This window comes from Silurus meridionalis, chromosome 22, assembly GCF_014805685.1.
Source record: "Silurus meridionalis isolate SWU-2019-XX chromosome 22, ASM1480568v1, whole genome shotgun sequence".
Classification (NCBI taxonomy): Eukaryota; Metazoa; Chordata; class Actinopteri; order Siluriformes; family Siluridae; genus Silurus; species Silurus meridionalis.
The window spans coordinates 9,764,675-9,786,796 of record NC_060905.1 but is presented as its reverse complement, the minus strand read 5'-3'; the positions used below and the strand labels follow the sequence as shown (position 1 = coordinate 9,786,796).

Genomic DNA, 22,122 nt, shown 5'->3' with positions numbered 1-22,122 from the left:
ACGGATAGACAGAGTGTCGAAAACCGGAGTATGGTTAAACACCTTGTCTTTATTTAGTCTGAACATGTACAAGGCAGAGGCTTGAGGAGAAGTACAAAACCAGAGAGCGGTTATAAAGCGTAATGCAGGTCAAATCCGTAATGCCGGTAGTCCAGGGATGATCGCCAATGTGAACCATTAAAGGCAAACCTATCTTGAGCGCTTCCTCCGAAGCAGAGCCATGAGCATGGAAGTACCGGGAATACTAGTGGTAGGAAGTCCGGTAGATCTTCCATGGCAACGAGTAGATCCGACCGAGAGTGAGGTGGAATCAGGACCTTATAAAGGGGAAAGGTAATGGTGAACAGGTGTTGGTGATTAGAGCAGGAAGAGGCTGAGTGAGAGTGTGAGCCTTGGAGGGAGGCGTGGCTGGTGGTTCCCTGACAAAATCACACTTGGTGTGAATTTAAAAATGACAAAATTAAAATATAGATGACTAGATATAGATGAATATCATTAATTATTAATAATAACATATAATTAAAGGTAAATTGAGCTAATTTTTTATTTCAGAAGTGTGTATCAAACTGGTAGCCCTTCACATTAATCAGTACCCAAGAAGTAGCTCTCAGTTTCAAAAAGGTTGGTGACCCCTGCTATATTGTAAGTGGACCTCAACCTGGTCCACATACACTATAGTCCCCAAACCTGGTTCTAGTGTAACCTTGGTCCTGCATGTGGTTCTCTGAGACCAGGCTGTGAAGTCAGTGCACTAGAAGATCTAACCTTCCCTATACAACCATTTAACTACGGTGCTATAGACATATCTGACCTACAGGGATACACACAAGCAGCTTTTACACAATGTACTCAATAATTGTCTTTATTAAACATTCCATTTCAAAACCATGACCATTACATGACCAGAACTGGTCATGTAATGGTTACTGGTTACTGGTTACTCTGTTATAATGACCTCCACTCTGCTCTGTGTGGGGATTTGTGAACATTCAGCTAGAAAAAAGCATTAGTGAGATCAGTGATGCTGGGTGAGGAGGTCTGGGGTGCAGTTTGAGTTTTAATTTATCCCAAAGATGTTCAGTGGGGTTGAGGATCAGTGGTGTGTACAGGACACTAGAGTTCCTTACTCAACATGTCTCAAACCATGTCTTCATGAGGCTCAATTTATATCCTAGAGCGTTATAGGGGCTGGAATAGCCCCTTAGATCTATTCTGTTTTCAGCTTTGTGGTAAACATATATGAAAAGCCAACATATGAGTGCAGTAATTAAGCAAACACAAATGTTTGATCAGGTAGTGCTTGGATTTACAGTACATCAGTCCAGCTAGTGCCAGGATTCTGCACATATATTTCATTGTACATATTGTCCAATTATTATATTTTAGTGAAATTATCTTTTGTTTATTCTTACTTTTCTTATTGCGGCTGGTCTCTGAGAGCTACCAAACTAATTTCGTGACAATAAACTCTGAAGTCTGAAGAGAGCGTCGTTTTTGAAGAGGAGCACCATGCGCCTTTAAAATGACAGGGTTCGAACGCGCATGCGCAGTTCACACTTCGATGTTGAACGCTGTAAACGTTACCTTTTTCACGTTTTCCGTTTTTCCTTTCAGCTTGATTGGTGATTAAAAAAAAAAAACACGTGCGTTTTTTTTAATTACCATCAGGTAATTCTGCAGAAGGTCCTTTTTAAGAAGAAGATGTCAGTTTTCTCCGAATCGGCTCTGGAGAAAAAATTGGCCGAACTTAGCAACTCGCAGCAGAGTGTCCAGACCCTGTCTCTATGGTTAATCCACCACAGAAAACACTCAAAAACCATCGTGAAAGTCTGGTACAACGAGCTGAAAAAAGGTAAGAACACCACAATGTGAACACACAACACGGACCAGGTGTACTGGAAGCTGTTAGTTCGCTTGTGTGCACTTTACTAACCAGAACCATAGAGCAGGCTAGCTGCTTAGCACACAGCATGAACCATGCATCAGTGTTTGGCTTAGAAATAAAACCAGGTAGTTTACACAAGATTCGGATTCCAAACGTTTTGTAAGGAAGAAGTTCAGCAACTGACTAAAGTGTCCAGGTAGGGATCCGGTTATCACTCAGGCAACATGTGCAGTGTTTTGATAGGAAACATTAACGTGTGTCTTCAATGGCAAATGAACCATGTCATGCAAACTGTAGACTTCTATCAGTTACTGCTTATGTGGTTGTAATAAACCTGGTACTCAGGCCTCAGGTGTGACTTCAGCCTTGTTAGAGAGCAGATAAATCCCTGTTATATCTGTTGGCATTTATTCAATCAGTTATTAATAGCACAAGAGACATTGTGTGAATCATAGTGACTGAAGGAATTGCTTTAAAAAAGGTCTGAAATTGCTGAAAGTAACATGATTTGACAGACAACAATTAGATTGAGTTGTTTATTGTTTATTATTATTGATTTGAAAAAAATCAATTGGTTTGAAAGTAATTTTTTGTGTTTGTCCATTCATTGTATGGAAATACATATATATATATATATATATATATATATATATATATATATATATATATATATAGCAATGTTTTATTGTTTTTATTTTGTGAGTTCAGGTAAAAAACTGTTACACCTATTTAATGATTCACTCTGCACTACTCTTGTGATTGTCCAATTAAATTAGACAGATGGGGCGGGTGGTGCTCTGCAGGTGTGTGTGTGTGTGTGTGTGTGTGTGTGTGTGTGTGTGTGTGTGTTTGGTTGTGTAACTTCCTGTGCATGATTATCTTTTCTGTTTCTTGGGTGAGGTAGAAATGGTTGAAGCTGTCAGTATTTTGTGTGATAAAAAGTGAAAGTAAAAGTGAGATAACAGACAAATGTGGAGCGCAATTGGTTGGAACATGCAGGCAATGAGGATTGTTTGTCTTGCAGACAAAAAGAACTTGATGTATGGCCCCAAAAGGAAATCTGTATATCGAGTGATTGTGCAAATGACATGAAAAATAGTCTCTTTTAGAACTGATATTATTGTGCATATATTCTTGCCCTCAGTCTGCCGCACTAATGAACTGGATTCAGGGATCTGCTGCACATGAGAACAGATGAATTTGATTCTCTTTTAGATTCCTACTGGCTGTTTATCATGTGTATCATTAAGGACTGATGAAGCGTGATGATCATGATTAGTTAGCTAAAAAACTGCTCCAGATTCGGTTTCTAGATTCAGTGTGGGAAGAACTTGTCCTCCAGACTGTTCCAGGTTATAGTGTGTTTTGTATCGATCAGTACTTATCTACATCAGCCCTTTCCTCCAAAATAAAACATTACATTAATAAGCTAGTGTTACATGTTGGTATAGTGTTTATCAGGCCACTCGGACTGTGAAGTAGACTCAAATCTCAGAAGATCATGACAGACCCCCTACATGGCGTGAAAAGTGCAGGCAAGGATGCATTTTGTATTTTAGATGTAGTGTGTTTTCTAAAGCCACAGCCAAATGATATTAAAATGAGTTCCCCCACAATTGTGTATGACTCACTGATGCAAATTAAAGTTCATGTAGCAAAGAATTCAAACTAAAACCTATTGTTATTCTGCTTTAACAGGCTGCTGATTCTACTGCCCTGATAATGACCTAATTGTTTAGCTAATTGGATACAACAAATATGACCTATTTATAGTACAGGGACCCACAGCCGAGTTGCTTCTGTCATTCAGTAGTAACTCTTCATTTATGTCTGAAGTGGGGAAGTGACGGTGACACAACAGAGCTCTAAAAATAATCTGTAAAAATGTATAGGTCACAATTTTGTTAATACTGGAAGACCATAAGCTGAAGCATTAAAGTAGAAACCAGTCTTATCCTCATTAAGAACATCTCAGAGTTCTTTCAGAATTTTCTTTCTTTCTTTCTTTCTTTCTTTCTTTCTTTCTTTCTTTCTTTCTTTCTTTCTTTCTTTCGTTCTGACTTTCTTTTTCTTCTTTCTTTCGTTCTTTCTTTCTTTCGTTCTTTCTTTCTTCGTTCTTTCTTTCTTTCTTTTCTTTCCTTCTTTCTTTTGCTTTCCAACTTTCTTTCTTTCTTTCTTTCTTTTTTCCTTCTTTCTTTTTTCCTTCTTTCTTTTGCTTTCCAACTTTCTTTCTTTCTGACTTTCTTTCTTTCTGACTTTCTTTTCTTTTCTTTTGACTTTCTTTCTTTCCTTCTATCTTTCCTTATTTTTTCTTTCCTTATTTCTTTCTTTCCTTATTTCTTTCTTTCCAACTTTCTTTCTTTCCAACTTTCTTTCTTTCCAACTTTCTTTCTTTCCAACTTTCCGACTTTTTAATTTCTTTCTTTCTTTCTTTCTTTCTTTCTTTCTTTCTTTCTTTCTTTCTTTCTTTCTTTCTTTCTTTCTTTCTTTCTTTCTTTCTTTCTTTTAACAAATTTATAGATTGCTACCACGAGTTAATAGACACTTATAGACATACACACAGCTGATATGCACCCATGTTAATGAGGGATTTAATCTGTATGAGCCCTGTGACGTGCACAAAACATGAGCCCATGTGCCCTAAATGTTTGATCCAAATCAAGTCAAATTAAACTGAAGACTCCTGATATTCTAAATCACAAATAGTAGAATATTTTCTCCATTTGGTGAGCTTAGATAGTTATACACATGCAAGGTTGACAAATGTTAAATCCATAATCAAGCTTATCCATAAAGTGCAAGTGTGCTGCTCACGAAGCCCATCATGTAGTGTAATAATAACTGCTAAGTAATGTATATAACTGCATTTATTTAGATCGAGAGTAACTAATGGGTTTGTTATTATTTTCTTTTAAAATATATATTTTTTTGCAAATGTTTTTTTTCCCTTTTCTGGTTGTTAAAACTAAAAACAATACATGAAATCTGTTTATCCTGATAAATAGCCACTGTTTTGTCCACCCTTGCGTAGGCAAAAGGGCAGATGGTGGCAGGAATGTGGGATGAGGACAGAAAATTGGAAGACAAAATGATCATTGTTAGCTGTTTGGACATGGTAACAGTGGATGAAGATATGACACTTCTGGAGGAGAAGATATCAGTATTTTCAACCGCAGACAAGGCTCTCAGAAAACACTCATGTGTTTGGTAATAATTATTTAAAGTCTTAACAAAAGCACCATGGAAGGGTGGAGAAGTTTATCTACAACACTAAATAAATATTTGGTTTGTTAATGATAAACAAGCATATGGTTGTTGTTTTTTTTTATTTTTGTTTTAAAGTAATGTAATGTTTGATAGTTAAAATAAGGACATCCTGCTGTTGATACATTTTGTTTTGTATTTCTTTCAGTTTAAATGTGGTTTCTCAAAGACTCAAAGACCATCTGCAATGAAAGTGCATTTTGCTTCCTTGGTAGATTTTATGTCGAATCAGCTATTACAGGAACATGATGAATACATTCAGTTTCCATGAACCTGTGTGTTATTCCTAATTAAATTGTCTAGTATTAATTGTGATTGTAGTGTAACTTGGTGAGCACTAAGATTTGGAAGCACATGCTGTAATGACAGCACTATGGTGTCACCATCAAGTTTGAGCATGTGTTAGGGACCACATTAATAGGAACACCTGTACCTGCTTATTCACAGAAGCAATCAGCCAATCATGTGAGAGGAACACAACACAGCGCATAGCATCATGCAGGTCAAGAGCTTCAGTTCATGTTCACATCAGTCCTCAGAATGTAAGAAATTGTGATCGCAATGACAAAATACATCCAGTGAGTGTCAGTCCTTGATGATAGAGAGGTTAGGATAGACCTACGACATCTTAAATAACCGCTCTTTACAACCATGGTAAGCAGAAAAACATCTCAAAATGCACAAATCTGAGACAGATGTCCTGTAGGAGCAGAAGACCACATCACGTTCTACACTTGTTCGCCAATTCCAAACATTTAAGATGATGTTTTTTCCCCTGCATGATTCTGAGTAAACTCTAGAGAATATTGCGCATGGAAAATCTCAGAAGATCAGCAGAAGCTTTTGTCTTTAGTCGTCATTTGTGTTTTGTGTGGGTATTTTTGTTAATTGCATCCCTCAGCAACAAGGAAAATAAGTTTCTTGTCTTATTTCCTGTCTGATCAAATGCTCCTTTTGAAAGAATATTCTAGCCTGTGGATCCTCGACTCTAAATTTAGCACCGTTTCAGCGGAACCACAAACAACACGTTTCCACCCACGAGGCCTGTAGGTTAAGAACCGCAGCGTGCTAAGTGTTATCCAGATGATTAAGAATGAATATCCCATCCTCCTGGCACTCTGAACTGCTTTACAGTATGATCAATCTTCTGTATTTGTGAGGGTGAGGTTTTTAATCACCTACATATAAATCTTCATCAAGTTAGTATGATTTCCATGTCTTCTTTTTTCCAGCCCAGGTATCTCGTAAACTGACCTTCCTTTATCTTGCAAACGATGTCATTCAGAATAGCAAAAGAAAAGGGCCAGAGTTCACACTGGACTTCGCCCCGGTTATTGTCGACGCCTTTAAACACGTCTCCAGGTGAGTGTTAATGACACTTAATTTCCATACGCAACAGGGTTTCCTATTTTGGTTAAGATGCATTTGATTTGAATAGTCACTGATCCTACCACCTTGTGTGTAGTGAAGGAGAAGAGGGCGGAAAGAAACACCTGGAGCGGGTTTTGTCTATTTGGCAGGAAAGAGCTGTTTATGAGATTGACCTCCTGGACAAACTCTCGGTAGTGCTACGTAAGTACCTTTCAAATCTCTGCAGTCTGACATTTTTCTTGTTAACGTTACGATTATAACATAAGGCTCATTTATATTACTTGCATTATGCAGCTACTTCTATGGATTATTTAATCAGTGATTGAAAAGGTATTGTATGTAGTTGCAAGTGTGATCAATGACCTGCTGATGGGTGCTGAATGTGTAAAGGATAAGATAAAATGCTTTTATTTTGAATAGACTGAAATCTGTTTCAAATCTTACCATGAATATGGTTATAGGTTAAAAAAAATCTGCCAAAACATTTGTTGCATTTGAAAAAATGGTATGTAATACAAGGTGGTATCAAAAGGTTTCGAGATTAGCTCTGTACTACCGCCGTCTCTTTTGCCAAATGTCCTCTCTCAGACACCTGTAAACCTGGCAGTAAAACTCACTATGGACGGTTTGACCCCTGGGGATGAATTCAGTTCTCAATTCTCTGGCTCAAAACAACATATCAGTATTTTCAACTGCAGACAAGGCTCTCAGAAAACACTCGGATATGTTTGGTAATATCTTTAAAGTCTTAGAAAAGGGTGGAGGAAAAGGAAATCTTGGCTTAAGACAAACTAGCATATGGTGTTTTTTTGTTGTTGTTTTTATAAAATAAATAATGTAATGTTTGATAGTTTAAATAATTGTACATTTTGCTACATTTGTTTTGTAAAATTTATGTTAATATAATATGCCAATATGGTCATATTTCTTTACACTGGCTCACAGGAGACAATGTGAAACATTAGTTTTCTTTCAATTTTAAAGTGTTTTCGCAAAGACAAAGAAATACAATCTGCAATGAAAAGTTTCCTTGGTAGATTTTGGCAGATACATTTGTACTGAATTTTTTTTCCCCCAGTGTTTCCATGTACCTGTGTGTTGTTCATGATAATTAATTCGACTAGTAATAATTGTGATTGTATTGTAACATTAGATTTGGAAGCACAATGTAATGACAGCACTATAGTGTGTTGGTCCGTCTCTTTCGAATGTTCCCCCATTAGACGCCCCAAAACCTGGCAGTAGAACTCGCTATGGATGGTCTGACCCCTGGGGATGAATTCTCGATGGGCAATGCTTCAAATTTAAAAAAAGATGACTTGGTCAAGCTGCGGACCTGCCTCGCCTTTTTTGGTCATGGAGATGATCAGCTCTTCCACTGTGAAATCTGTTTCCATTGTTGCTTCGTCTTAGGGTCATACCCCTACACCCACACAGATCCGTCATCGGTGATGATGCTCAACATGAAGCACATGTCATCCACTGCACACTGTCAGAGTTCTTGGCAGAGTTTGACTAGGTGTTCTTTCTGCTCCTGAGTCAGCAGCCTGGGAACGAACGTGGCAGCAGCACGGCACATTAACAAATCACACGTGAGGATCGCCCGGACCGTCCCGTATGACGCATCGACAATGTTGTGGATTGGTTCGAATGGTTTCAACATATATGGGGGTTGAGCTCGTTGGAGGTATTCCTGATCTCGTTATCTTCCGGTGACGTTCTTGCGCTTTCAGAGCACACGTGCAACTCAAAACACCTCGAACGGCTCATTGGTGGTAACGCACGTGGTCAGAACAGTGGCAGTTGCACAGCTTCCGATGTTTTTTTGCACACTGACTTATGAAGGTCGGTGCACCATGTGACCGTGCGTGCAGCTTCGTGCTGCCATCTGTTTGCTTGTTACAAAACGAATTTTGAAACAAACCTTTTGATAACACCTTTAAATAAAACTATTACTACCATGAAAACAATAACAACTGTGCATACTCCAATCACATTTATAGTAATCTGCCATTATTTCTTCAAAAGCAAGACTTAAAATACATAATAATAAACTTTTCTTTTTTTTAAACCCACAATGTCTAGATGGTGAAAAGAAGGCCAAGAAAAGACCTTATGAGGAGATTAAAGCGAAAGATATTGACTTTGCCTCTCAGAGTTCTCCAGCAAAGCCGCCACAGGTAATGTGCAAAAACACCTTTTGGTGGCAGTGAAACCTAACGCTGCACAACCTATGATGTCCGTGTACCCCATTTATTGTGATCAATCCTAACAGTCTTGTCTATTTCAGACAGCGGATTTGATCCGGGCACTGCAGGAGTTGGAGAACGCAGCCTCAAGTGACTCCGCACTACGACAGAGGATCACCGCTTTACCTCCAGAGGTGCAGGACTCGTCCCTGCTGCACAGAATCACAGGTGGGTGTGGAAGCTAAAGTTAACTACTTTTCAGGGGAGTCATCATCTGCAGTTCAGTTGTTACTGAAAGGCAGGAGATACCAGAAATATGTGCTTTTATACTTCTGTCAGAATAAGCTTTAAAAAAAGGGCAATTTACTGAAGAGGAAATAAACCTGGCATGAAAGATGCACTTCTAGCTTCAGTTCCTGTTGTTTCTTGGTGCACATCAGGAAACCAGAAAAACAAAAACGATTAAGCTAAATAGCAAACGTTCATTGTGTCTGTTCCTGTTTTGGCTAGAATTGTGTTTGTTGGTTTTGTGATTGATATACCGTATTTTCCGGACTATAAGCCGCTACTTTTTCCCCACGCTTGGAACCCCATGGCTTAAACAATGAAGCGGCTAATTTATGGATTTTTCCTGGGTTTTTCCCGGTTTCACAAACTTCAAGCCAAAAAACTGAGCCCCATAACATTAGACCAATGAAATTGCAGAACGGGTTCAGGTGAACCAATGAAACTCTTTATATTAAATCAGATGCGCTCCCACTAAATCAGGCTGCACCACATCATAAATATGGATGATGTTCCTCTGGCGTTTGACCTGCCGCTCACTCGGACTGTCTACAGGAAATGCGAATCATTCGTCCTGCTGAAAACAACCGGGCATGAAAAAACGCACTTCACCTGTGTTCTGAGCTGCACGGCATCGGGAGAAAAGATTCACCGATAGTGATTTTTAAACGCACGATGATGCCAAAAGAAAAACTCCCGAGAGAAATTGTTGTGAAAGGAAGGAGGAAGACAGTGGACAATGACTTTCTTGGTAGGCTACTGTTTAGATACAAGCCGTGTAACAGACACTGTCTTTCGTTAAAGCCTGTGTAAAGTTCATTAGTTTCAATGTAGACACGGCTTATAGACAGGTGCGGCTTATTTATGTTCAAAATAAAAATCTTTGTCAAATTCAGTGGGTGTGGCTTATATTTGGGTGCGCTTAATAGTCCGGAAAATACGGTACTCAATTGGTTGCTTATGAATATGTTGTATCATTTATATTGTTGACACACAGCTAATCCATTCACATTCATGCACATTGTCTTGTTAGCAATGTCCACACTTTTAAATTGTGTATCTGCTGACTTTTCCATTGAGTAACACATCCTTGTTTCTTTACCCACCCAGGCCTATATGTGGAAGTGATATACATGATTACACCTAATAGGTTGGCTCAGCCCAGGCTGTGTGTGTGGTGTTTTATTCTAGATAAGGAGTCAGGAGAACGCTTATCCAGACTGGTAGAGGAGGCCTGCATGCTGCTAGCAGATTACAGTGGTCGCCTGGCAGCTGAGATCGACGATCGACGACAGCTCACACGGCTGCTTGCACTTTTTCTGCAGAGCCAGAGGGATGGCCTGGCCAAGAATGAGCAGAAACTAGAAGTGCGTATGCTCACCATTTATTTTTTCTTTTTTTTTTTTTCCTCATTAAGTTATAGGTTAACATTAAAACTATCAGTTTACTTGTTGGACTTTTCTTGTCCACTAGAGGGCAGCACTAACTCATTCATATACATTCAGAAAAATTTTAAACCTCACTGATGTGTGCTGGTCAGCAGACCTTAATGTGAGCTGGAATGAGCTGGAAGTGGAGTTTCTGCTGGTGCACGCACTGTGATGTCCAAATCCCAGTAAGATTCATGTTTCAGAGGGGGAAAAAAAGAACGATTTGATGATAATGGTTACCCCCTATTGTCTAGTTTATTGTCCATCAAACAGAGACGTGTGAACACTACCTGTGCTTTCAAACCGGGGTTTTCATACATTTTATTAATTCATTCCAATTGCAGACTCCAGTGTTTTATATGTATTCTAAACTGGCTGTTTTATAGCCAGACTTTGTTTATTTGCACTTTTTATAATCCAGTCCAACGGTATGCCTGTGCAGGGAGATTTAGTGCCATGACGAGTCTAATTCAGTGATTTATGTACACTGCTTGTTTTTTTTTTAACCCAAGTGTGAATATTAAATGGATGGCAAAAACTAGATTTGGCATAATAAAGTGCAGCATTTCAGTTTGTACAAATTGAATTTGCCGGAAATCACATAAAATACAAACATTGATCAGCAGTAAAATGCCTAAAGTCTATTGAAAGGGGAAATGGCATTACTGAGATCAGATTGGGTAAGTAAACAAACAAAAAAGGTTCACAGGGTTGTTGTTTTTTTCTATGTAATCCGTTATTTAAAGGGCTTTCCACTTTGTTTAATATGATTTGAAAAAAAAAGGAGAATCACAACTTTGTAAAACTTTTGTACATACTGTTAGATTCGATTGAATCCACAAACTCCTTCTAACTCCCAGACTTCCACTACCTTCATATCCCACTTTAACCTCTGGTGGTAAGTATAAATACAAATAAAGAGTGTGATGTATTAATTTGTGATTATCTCTCCAGATTCTCCGCAGGTCTCCGTATGCTCTGGCTTCATACTTACAGATCCAAATAAAGAAAATAAATACACAGTTTGGGGTGTGCTGTTTATTTATGCGTTTCATTTCGCAGCTGGTTTCAACATGTGCATGCTAATGAAGTTCAGTATTAAAATATTGCTTGACAGTTTGAGATTGATTTTATTTAACCCAAAAAAATGCTTATTCTGCACTTTTTATGATGCCAGTAAAATCCATCTTTTCATAAGGAACATGAGATTATTTTGTGGTTATATAAATGTTTTTAGTTTTTTTTTATAATGAGAGCTGCTGTGCCTTAGAGTTTACAGCAGCTTGTGTACTACAGAGATCAAAATAAAGACTAAAACACAGCAAATGGTGAATCAGACAAGTGTATATTCTTTAGGTGATTTTAGTTTTCCCTTATCAAGTTTGCATTTTTAATCTAGCAGCATTGTAACTTTTATGTTCGGAGTGTTTAATAGCTTAAAAATGTCTAAAAGAGTTACCTGGTAGTCCGAATTTTAGATAAAAATCGGTTATTATTACATCTGTTAAGGTCTAAAGTGTTTAATAACTTGCATATAAAAAAAATCACTTAAAATGTAATTACAATTCATTAATAAAATATTAATATAGAAATTTGCCAAAAAATGTCGACTATCACAAAAGCATTCATACACTGACATGAATATAATGAGTAATATAAATAACAGTACCATAACTCTAATAGCATCATAATAAATCAAATGCAGCTTGAGCTTACATTTAAGAAGAAGAATGGGGAAAAAAAAGGAGTTTGTCTGCATGAGATGAAATGACCTCAAAGAGAAAGACGTCACATTTCCCTGGGTTCTATGTTCCCACTCAAATCATCATGTCTGCTATAAATCACAGTGCGTGTTAATCATCTGACACACACACTACATTTATAGTCTCTAATGAGCATGTTTGTTGTATGTATTCCAGGAGTATAAGCACAAGCTGGCACGAGTCACCCAGGTGCGGAAGGAGCTCCGATCACGCCTCAACAACCTCCCAGATCTTTCACGGCTTCCTAACGTAACGGGTGGCCATGTACGCCTGCCCTCCTCTGGTGATCTCTATAGCCCTTCTGACTGAGGTGGACTGCTGTGCCCGTTTTTTTTTTTTTTAATCTTAGTCTTGAGCTTGTTCCTGCTACTTGATTTTGTTGTCTATCACCCATCATACTATCAGTATGTGGATGTGTCCTGAAATAGAAATAGGTTTTTAAGAAGTGGCTTGACCTCCTTGAAGCTTTGACTCAACATCGTTTGGAATTTTTTTTTTTTTTTTTTTTCTCTCCAAATGTTACCTAAGCCATGTTTTAAAAACTCACTGGTACATTGTCACCTTCTTTTAGCCTTGAGTAGAGGCTTTGCACAGAAAACTCTCCATCGTGATTTAGTGGCATGCCTTCTTTTTGGTCTCTGTCACTTTTCTGCCCTACAATTGTTTTGTTTTGAACTACCTGAACTGATCACCTGTACAATAGCCAATAGAGTTCTCTTAGGCTTTTCAAATCCCTGACTGCTAGAACTGCCCACTAGTACTTGAGACTTGCTGTGTTACTATTTTTGTATATATGTAGTGAATTGTAGTGAATTCACTGGAGGATAGATATAGCTTGTGAAAAAAACAAATAATCATTGCAGTATCTTATAATTAACTGCAGTATTTTATTATAGAAATACTGAAAGATGGTTCAGGTCCGAAAGATATGAGAAATCGCCAAGTGCTGTAGTTGACAATTTCTCTCAAAATACTGCTAGGGGTGGATTGCATTTTTAAGTTCAGTACTCAATCAACATTATTGCTCTAATGATGCATGAAAACCATTCATTATGGTTATTTTAACCATTTGAGTCATTTTATTGTGATCATTATGTTACATGACAGATAGAAGAAAAGCTCATGAAAGCATTCATTCATTCATTCATTCATTCATTAATGCATTGTGTCTACAAAGGGTCTCTTTTTCCCTGACTTTTGTTTTAATTCCATTCATCAATGCTCAATATTGACTTGAGAACTATACGGAAATTGTCCATCAAAATTCAATATCGTTAACTTTTTATTACAGGTGCACTCCAACGGTATTTCCCTAAATAAAAAATGTCTCTACATATTATTTTTAACAGGAGTTTGTTGGCTGGAGCGTTCATCAGGTGTGTGTTTACTGTATATTTGTATCATCTGGATCTGCAGAACAGTCAGTGATTGTGTGTTATAACTTATTTGCCACTGTGCATTTTATCATCGAAAAATGTTCGGGTACCTGAACCAAATAAAGAAAGGTTAAAGAAGATGTGAAAAATGGTGGATCTGTTCATTAAAAAAAAAAAAAAAACAATTTATAATACAGTATCATGTTTAAATAAAATCCACAAACATTGTCTTTTTGTTTTTTTTCTCCATGTCTTAACAGGCACATCTCAATGATGGTGAGTGACTTTCACTGACCTCCAACTAAATGCAAATCCAATTTTTTTTGGTAGAAATTGGGTACAAATGTTTAAAGGGAACTACTGCACTGAACCAAAGCTGTGCTGTGAATTCTTTGTTATGTATGTTGCTGTAGATCATATGATCACATTACTATATGTCATGAGGAACTGGTCACACCTATCATTGAAGGCCGCTTCTCCGCAGCAGCACTACACTACCACCAGCAGTATGGAACAGTTATCATGGCTTGGTGGTCATCTATCAGTTTATCCACTTTGTTAGCAGTTTCCAGCACAAGTTTATTATTGTGTGTATGGAAGCATCATCAGAAGTGTGGAACTGCAAATACTGAATTTTCTGAAAGTTGCAACATTAAATCTGAGTGATAAGAAAAATCGGAATACTTTGTGAACGCGTTGAATGCGCGCCGCTGAGATGAGATTCACAGGCGCGTGTGCGCGCGTGCGTGCGCGAGCGTGTGATCAGATCAGGTGGGGGGTGTTTTTGCGGGCGGTTTTTCACCCCGCACTCTGAGAGCAGTGGTGCTGAGAGCACCCTGATTACTTGTTGCACACGGTTCACACGGTCACACGGCTTCACACAGAGGTTACACACTCCCAATAACTGAGGATGCTGCAGACGGAGCGCACACACTCGCGCATTCACACGCACACGCACACGCACACACGCTGTATGCGCTTCTCAGCAGAAGAACTTCTCAGCTTGTATTTTCTTAAATTTGTTTGTTTTGCTTTCTTGAGAAACTGCTCTAACAGAGGTCTAGGCCTAAATCTCAGTTTTAATCATGATCAAGAAGAACGAGGAAGAAACAGAGCTGTTGTTCACAGACAAGGCTGCCCAGATGTACACTGTAACACGGGAAAGGTAAAGTTTTTTATTTCGGATTAAATCTAAATTAAACTAAATCGGTGCCTTTGATCTGTTTTAGTTTCTATCCGAAAAACTTGTTTATTTGGTGAATTAACACAGAGTTTAGTTTCACTGATTGTACTGATTGGAGAGGAGGTTTGGGGGCTTCAGGGGTTTTACACACGAGTCTTTTTTTTTTGGCTGTGTGCAAACAAAACGCCTCCATCACCTCAAGAAAGAGGGCAGCTAGTCATGTGGTGGGTTAAGTTTAAACACACACACACACACACACACACACACACACACACACACACACACAATTTTGGCTTGGATTTTATTTTGAGTCAGTCTTGTAATTCCATGTGATCTGATATCACTTGTGTTCTTGCCTGAACCAACTTTTTTGAGAAGGATATTAATTTGTTTCTGTTTTAACTTAAATGTCACATTTTAGAACTTCATGTTAATTAACTTTGAATTTCAAAGTGCCCCAAAAGAACCTCATTGGTGACAACAAAGGTTTTTTTTTGTGGTACTTTGAAATTCAATTTGATATTTTTATTGGTCACATGATCAAACATACCCAGTAGGAACTGAACCGCAGTATACAGAAAAACAACTTTATTACAGATAAACCTGAGATTATTGGGCAACTCATTAAAATATAGAATCTTATTTTCTTTTTTCTTTTATCATTAGTAGAAGAAAATAGATTCTGTTTAACAATCTTATTCATAAGACTGATTTTCATTATATCTGTGATTAAATCAGTTTAAACTTGTGTGTGTGTGTGTGTGTGTGTGTGTGTGTGTGTGTGTGTGTGTGTGTATGTATATATGTATATATATATATATATATATATATATATATATATATATGTATATATATGTATGTATGTATATATATAAATATATATATGTGTATATATATATATATATATATATACACATACATATATATATATATATATATATATATATATATATATATATATATATATATATATAAATATATACATACATATATATATATATATTTATATATATATATATATATATATATATATATATATATATATATATAAATATATATGTATGTGTATATATGTATATGTATATATATATATATATATATATATATATATATATATATATATATATATATATATATATATGTGTGTGTGTGTGTGTGTGTGTGTGTGTGTGTGTGTGTGTGTGTGTGTGTGTGTGTGTGTGTTTTAATATTTTAATATTAACGTTCAGGTGTTTGTGCAGAAAAGTTTCTAGACTTGGTGTTTTCTTGGTTTGTGGCCCAGAAGGCCACAAGAAACTCCTTTTCATTCTCTGTGTTGGTCTTCAGGGAATTGAAGTGTTTACCGAGACTGACACAACCTAAATATTTATTAAAATCCTTTTAAAGGTCTAACCTTTTATTCTTGAGTGTGTGTTGAATTTTGGAGCTGTTTTTCTATCCTTCAACTCAAAATTTTTTTTTTTTTTTTTACTTTTCATAATTGATACAGGCAGAGTAGCTGAAATTATGACCGAAACCTTCTGGGTGTCAAAAAAAGGCCTATTTTTATAGGATATTTGCACACCTCCAGTCTGAGAGAGAGAAAGAGAGAGAGAGAGAGAGAGAGAGAGAGACACAGACACAGTCATCCATGTCATGTGGAAGGTGGTAGTGGTGGCGATATATCTTAAAATAAAGCAAGGTGTCTGATCATTAATTCCTGTTTTTCAGACAGGTGAAATAGGGAAGTGAGTTAAACCCTGTTCCATCCCATTCCATCCATGCATCCTGTTTCTCAATCAACTACTAATAGTAAATTATCACTGATGATCAGATATTGAATAAACATCAGTAAATGCAGACATTGAGGAGAACAATTCACCTAAAGTTTCAGTATTAATAAGATTACTGGTCATTTATACTGATTTCCATGCATACAACATCCTATAATATCACCCAGTCGCTACACTACTTCTGTGTTTGATCAGACTGAATTACAGAAATAATAAGTAAGTACACAAATACTGAGCATTCAGTATTCTAAACCCAGGTTCAATAATCTAAAATCTAAGATGAAAAAATCAAGATAAGTGGATCTGACATTGTTAATAGCGTGTATTTGATCACAAGATGACTCGATCTACAATTTTAGACAAGTTATTACTATAGTTATCACTATATATAAAATAATACATTGATCAACAGGCACAAATCGAGGCATTTCGGTAGAAGTCTGTGGTCTGAAAAACCCTGATCCTTTCAATAACACTAGACAAGAAACACAATTATTTACTTTGTGCTTTTATTTAAAGCCTATACAGTATACAAAAAACTACGTTTTTACAGATAAACCTATGAATATGGGTTATATCGTCATTGTATTTCATTGTAATTTTCATATTATTTTTATACTTGTAGCAATATTATCTGTTTCTTGCACGTACTGCTGTTCTCTGAGTTTGTGTTTGCATTCCAGTTTTTAATTTGGAATTAAAAAGGGACCTTGGAGTTCAGTTTAGTTTAGTCTGGAGCTCTGACGGCACTAAGTTTAAACAGGAGACTTTTTTGGCCTTGAGACTATTTCATTTTGTTCCTTAATGTAATAGCTGTTTACACATTATGACTATTCGGCTGTTCTGAGACTGACTGCAGACACTTCAAGCAAGTAGGCACTAGTTAATAATAAATAACTTTGCCTCGGTGCTAATAATTAGAATGCGGGTACCAATTCATACTATGAAAAACTTTTTACTGAAGAAAATGAAGTGGCCGACAACAAGCCACAGTTTAAAATGAATGACATGTCGGTGATTGAAAGAAACACAATACTGACCCTGTCTTAATTTTCTTTAGTCAAGTGCATCACTGACTTATTGTTCTATAATATAATCAGTTTATCTGGCTAGTCTGCATCCTTGAAAATCCTCTCTTTCTTCTCTTTTCTTCCTCTGGGGAAAACTGTACTGAATATTGCATGTGAGTACTGCAAGAAATATAGCCAACTGTGTTGTGTAAATGTTGTGCAAATGTATAAATAATTTGTGAGGTATTGGTCTAATATATCTATATTCCTTTAGCCTAAAGAGTTTACGTTCAAACGCTAAATATACTGTCATTTATCTTCGCCTGTTGTTTGTTCCTCTGTTTTTTATAGTATGGGCAATGGAGAGAACAACAGTAAGCACTGTCATGACAGTAGTCATGCTTATGAGGACCGGGAACTGGAGAAAAAACTGGCCAGAAAACGTCTCTACATTGTCTCAGCTGTTTGTCTGGTCTTCATGGTGGGAGAAATCTTGGGTATGATTTTTTCTCTTTTAGGTCTTTTAAAGAAAATGGTTATAGGCTACCATATAATTTGGTGTATTTTATTATCCAAAGCGCTAGCCTGCTTTATAAGTTTGGGTATTTGTATTAACAGGTGGGTATTTTGCTGGCAGTCTGGCAGTGATGACTGATGCTGCCCACCTACTGGTGGATTTCACTAGTTTCATTATTAGCCTGTGCTCTTTGTGGCTCTCATCCAGACCTGCTACACACACACTCAACTATGGCTGGCATCGTGCAGGTAAGTCATTGTAATCGTCGTCATCATCACTGAACGTGTTTATCCTGGAGTACTTAAATCTATTTTGTGTATCCACAGAGATCCTTGGTGCTCTCTTGTCTGTCTTCACAATCTGGTTGGTGACTGGCGTGTTAGTGTACCTGGCAGTGGAACGCCTCATCAGTGATGATTTCGAGATTGAGGGCACTGTAATGCTCATCACCTCCGGCTGTGCTGTCTTAGCCAACATCATGTACGTCCCATTCTTCTCCTAATAGGCATAAACCAAATATCGCTCTACCCCTGTTTCTTTCTTTCATGTTGCCTATATATCTTTTTCCTAAATCACATAGAATGGCGTTCACCTTGTACCAGTCAGGTCATGGTCACAGTCACGGTGGACTTGGGACTCACGGTCATGGCCACAGCCACGGAAAGAAGAAAAATCATAGCCATGGTGCTAATTACCACAGTCTTGAAAACCAAGGGCACATGAAGAAGACACAAGAAAATGCCAGTGTAAGAGCTGCCTTTGTGCATGTGATTGGAGATCTTTTGCAGAGCGTCAGTGTCCTCGTGAGTGCACTCATCATCTTCTTCAGGGTAAGAGGGTATACAATTACTTTTAAAGCAAGCCTTGAATTTTGATGTAGCAAACTATTCAAAAGGCTAAATTAAAGGGAATGTGTTTCTAATGGACTGATAACCTTATACCTCACAGCCAGAGTACAAGATTGCAGATCCTATCTGCACCTTCCTGTTCTCTCTGTTTGTCCTGGGCACCACAATCACCGTCATGAGGGACATTCTGGTAGTATTAATGGAAGGTATGTCCATGACTCTCCCTTGTGAGGCAATCAGAGCTTTATTATAAAGCTACAAATGGAACTAAATTATTACAATTTCAGATTAAAAATGTTTACTTTAATAATTAAGTTCAGTTAAATAATAGTCTTAATAATCCTGATTCATTTGAACAGTCATTTAGTCTACTTTGTCACACTAATGTATGATATTTATTATGAAGAATTATTTATACATGTGATCGTAACACTCAAATATTAGGATTTTTTTTTCTCATGCAGGCACACCGGCAGGTATGGACTACAGGGAGGTGAGAGAAAGGCTGCTGTCTATCAAGGGTGTGAAAGCTGTGCACAACCTCCACATCTGGGCTCTGACCATGAACCAGGCTGTTCTTTCTGCTCATGTGGCTATAGGTGAGAAATAGCTTTTTTTATTTTCTTTAATTGGGTATAAAACATTCATGTAGAAGCAGAAACATATGGAAGAACATCAGCATATAGTGTTGGTCAGTTGTTGTGTTATGGATTCTTTAGTGCTAAATGATCGCATATAAAACATATTAAAACAATATACGGAATTCAGGATATTTTCAAATATATTCAAATATTTATTTTGAATATTTGTTGGATTGAGCTATTCACATTACTGAACTTTCAGTATTCATAAACATATTACAAACATTATGTTTTTAACTGTAAATCTTACACACAATCTTACCACATCGCCCACCCACACAAAACATACACAAAGGACAGTATAATGATTATGTTGCAGATTTCATGCTTCAGACAATGCAGTTCCTTTGTGGTCATTGAATATCGCTTGTGGTCATGTGATCCTCACCACAAATGGGATTTAAAACAAAAATTTCCTCAATGCAATGAGAATTTCTACTGATTTTCAGTATATGAGATGAAAACAAGATGAAATATGATTACAAAATATTACTACTACTATTATTACAGCATTAACTACTGCTACTAATACTACAGCAATGTTTTGCAGAAATTTCAATTTTTCGGCTTATAAAAGAAAACAGATTTTTTTAGAAAGACACTTTGGAAAAATCCTTTAGGTTCAGATTCTATCAAGTAGATCACAGTTGTAAGAATCTTGTATGAATCCAGATAGAGTATATGAACGAAGAAAATTTGTTCTTACAGAAATTGTTATTCAGAATGATGGTGTATGTATGTATATGGGTAAAGCTACCTGACCATTACACGCATATGAAGTTTATGAACATACCATTCCACTTTTAGTCTCGATTTGCTTTTTAAAATTTATTTACCATCACTACTCTTCTGTGAAGGCTTTCCACTAGATTTTGAAGTGTGGCTGTAGAGAAGTATGCTCATCCAGCTTCTAAAACATTGTTGAGTTTAAGCAAAGAGGTTTGGTCAGTATTCTAGTTCATCTCAGAGAAGCTCAAGAAGATTAATTACAGGGTTCTGAGAAGGCCACATGTCTTCTATGAAGCTTGTTTGTGCCTCTTAACATACAGCATATAAAGAGATCCTGTTCAGTTGTGTGCTCCAGCATTATGTCAGTGTGGAAGAAACACATATAGGTGTGCGGGTCCACAAACATTTCACCATGTGTTGTATGTGCACATAAATAAACTGGGTCACATGGACTATTGTCACCATTACTGCTTAGTTGAAGTAATTATCACTGTCTTCTCAGATGACACTGCAGAGCCTCAGGTGGTACTCAAAGAGATGACTCGGTACTGCTTCACCGCATACAGCTTCCACTCTGTCACCATCCAGCTAGAGCAGCAATCAGACCAGAGACCAGACTGCAGCCTCTGTCAGGATCCCAAACACTGAAGCCTCCAAAAGCCACACAACAACCCCACAACCCCACTAAGCAGAGCACAACATTAATATTAATGTCAAGGACCTGAGTTTAAGTCTTACTGTAATACAGTATTTCTTTGAGTACCACTCAGTCATGGAGCTCTCTGTTGTTTTAACACTGGCAAGAGGATTCATGTGAAGTCACATGGGCTTGTAAGAGGAACTAGAAATGTGAATTCTACTAACGGTTTCTGTGTATTTTTATTTGTACCGCACTGCATAGCTCAGTTTACTATGTGTAATAGTGAGTTTATATATGTTGTCATTATATATAACGAGGTTAAATATGTTATCACTAGAACAGAAAATTAGTATAAATCAGTATATTAGTATAATTGATCAGTTTCAAGGCATTTTACTCAGATGATTTTTGACAAATGATTTTTGCTCATGTGAAAGTATCTTTATATGCATCTTTCTATTTACCAAACACTTCTATGCTTTGTGTTGATTATTCACTGACAATTAAAGAGAGCTGAAGTTGTACATAAGATACTGTTTTTATCCCACCCTAAATGTTGCAGAGTAACAGAGTATGTCGTTGCCTACATTACTGTTGTGATGATGCTTACACTTCTCTCTGACTCATCTTTGTGATTAATACTGTGATATCTAGATCTAATAGATTTATTAGGTTCCAGACATTAGTGCAACACTGACTCTTAATTCTAAAACTTAAATTGTGTAAATTCTACTATTCCACAGATCAGTGTCTATCTGCAGTCATAACAAAAAATAGCACACAGATTATTATTACTACTACAACTGTAATTGTGAAATGAAGCCTACAGCTACCATTACTTTTAATACTATTTCTAGTACTTATATTATAGCAAAGACTACAGCAACTACTACTACTATTACTAATACAATGTCTAGTATTAGCCAACAACTGCAAATTCAATCAGTACTTGTATTACAACAACTGCTACTTGTACCATTAGGCCTACTATTACAACTACAAAAAACCCCACTACTATTCCTCTAACATCAGCATTAACAACCAATAATATCACTACCAGTAAGATATCTATGTTGAAGAAACAACAGAATCTGCCTCATCTCTCTCGACAGCTTCATGAAACACTAAAAGCACTAGCCATCAGACTGAAAGTCAAACCCTCTCAGAATCATATGCTAGTTCGGTAAGTGCCTGTAATTGTCCTGTAGGTTAAATGCGT

General features: G+C 37.0%; 1 protein-coding gene across 2 annotated transcripts; it reads left to right on the top strand.

The window, feature by feature from the left end:
- Positions 1 to 1,559: 1,559 nt before the first annotated feature.
- slc30a8 (solute carrier family 30 member 8) lies at positions 1,560 to 21,432 on the top strand. 2 transcript variants are annotated; one of them, XM_046835171.1, is made up of 14 exons: positions 1,560 to 1,852; positions 6,382 to 6,511; positions 6,615 to 6,721; positions 8,606 to 8,700; positions 8,811 to 8,937; positions 10,186 to 10,361; positions 12,344 to 12,494; positions 17,879 to 18,025; positions 18,147 to 18,293; positions 18,372 to 18,525; positions 18,626 to 18,875; positions 18,994 to 19,099; positions 19,358 to 19,492; positions 20,766 to 21,432. In XM_046835171.1, the coding sequence occupies exons 1-14, from the start codon at positions 1,702 to 1,704 to the stop codon at positions 20,909 to 20,911; spliced, it is 2,022 nt and encodes a 673-aa protein (XP_046691127.1). In that variant the 5' UTR covers positions 1,560 to 1,701; the 3' UTR covers positions 20,912 to 21,432. The 2 variants fall into 2 exon arrangements, with proteins under 2 accessions (XP_046691127.1, XP_046691126.1); XM_046835170.1 differs by lacking the exons at positions 1,560 to 1,852; positions 6,382 to 6,511; positions 6,615 to 6,721; ... (2 more) ...; positions 10,186 to 10,361; positions 12,344 to 12,494 and adding an exon at positions 14,331 to 14,728 and having other exon boundaries at positions 17,880 to 18,025.
- Positions 21,433 to 22,122: the final 690 nt, after the last annotated feature.

What these genes read in the sequence shown, in the direction of transcription:
- slc30a8 (XM_046835171.1), top strand. Translation starts at nt 1,702, where the DNA reads ATGTCAGTTTTCTCCGAATCGGCTCTGGAGAAAAAATTGGCCGAACTT. An exon ending in CAAACTCTCGGTAGTGCTAC is followed by an intron (nt 6,722 to 8,605) that starts GTAAGTACCTTT and finishes CACAATGTCTAG; the next exon opens with ATGGTGAAAAGAAGGCCAAG. An exon ending in TTCTGCTCATGTGGCTATAG is followed by an intron (nt 19,493 to 20,765) that starts GTGAGAAATAGC and finishes CTGTCTTCTCAG; the next exon opens with ATGACACTGCAGAGCCTCAG.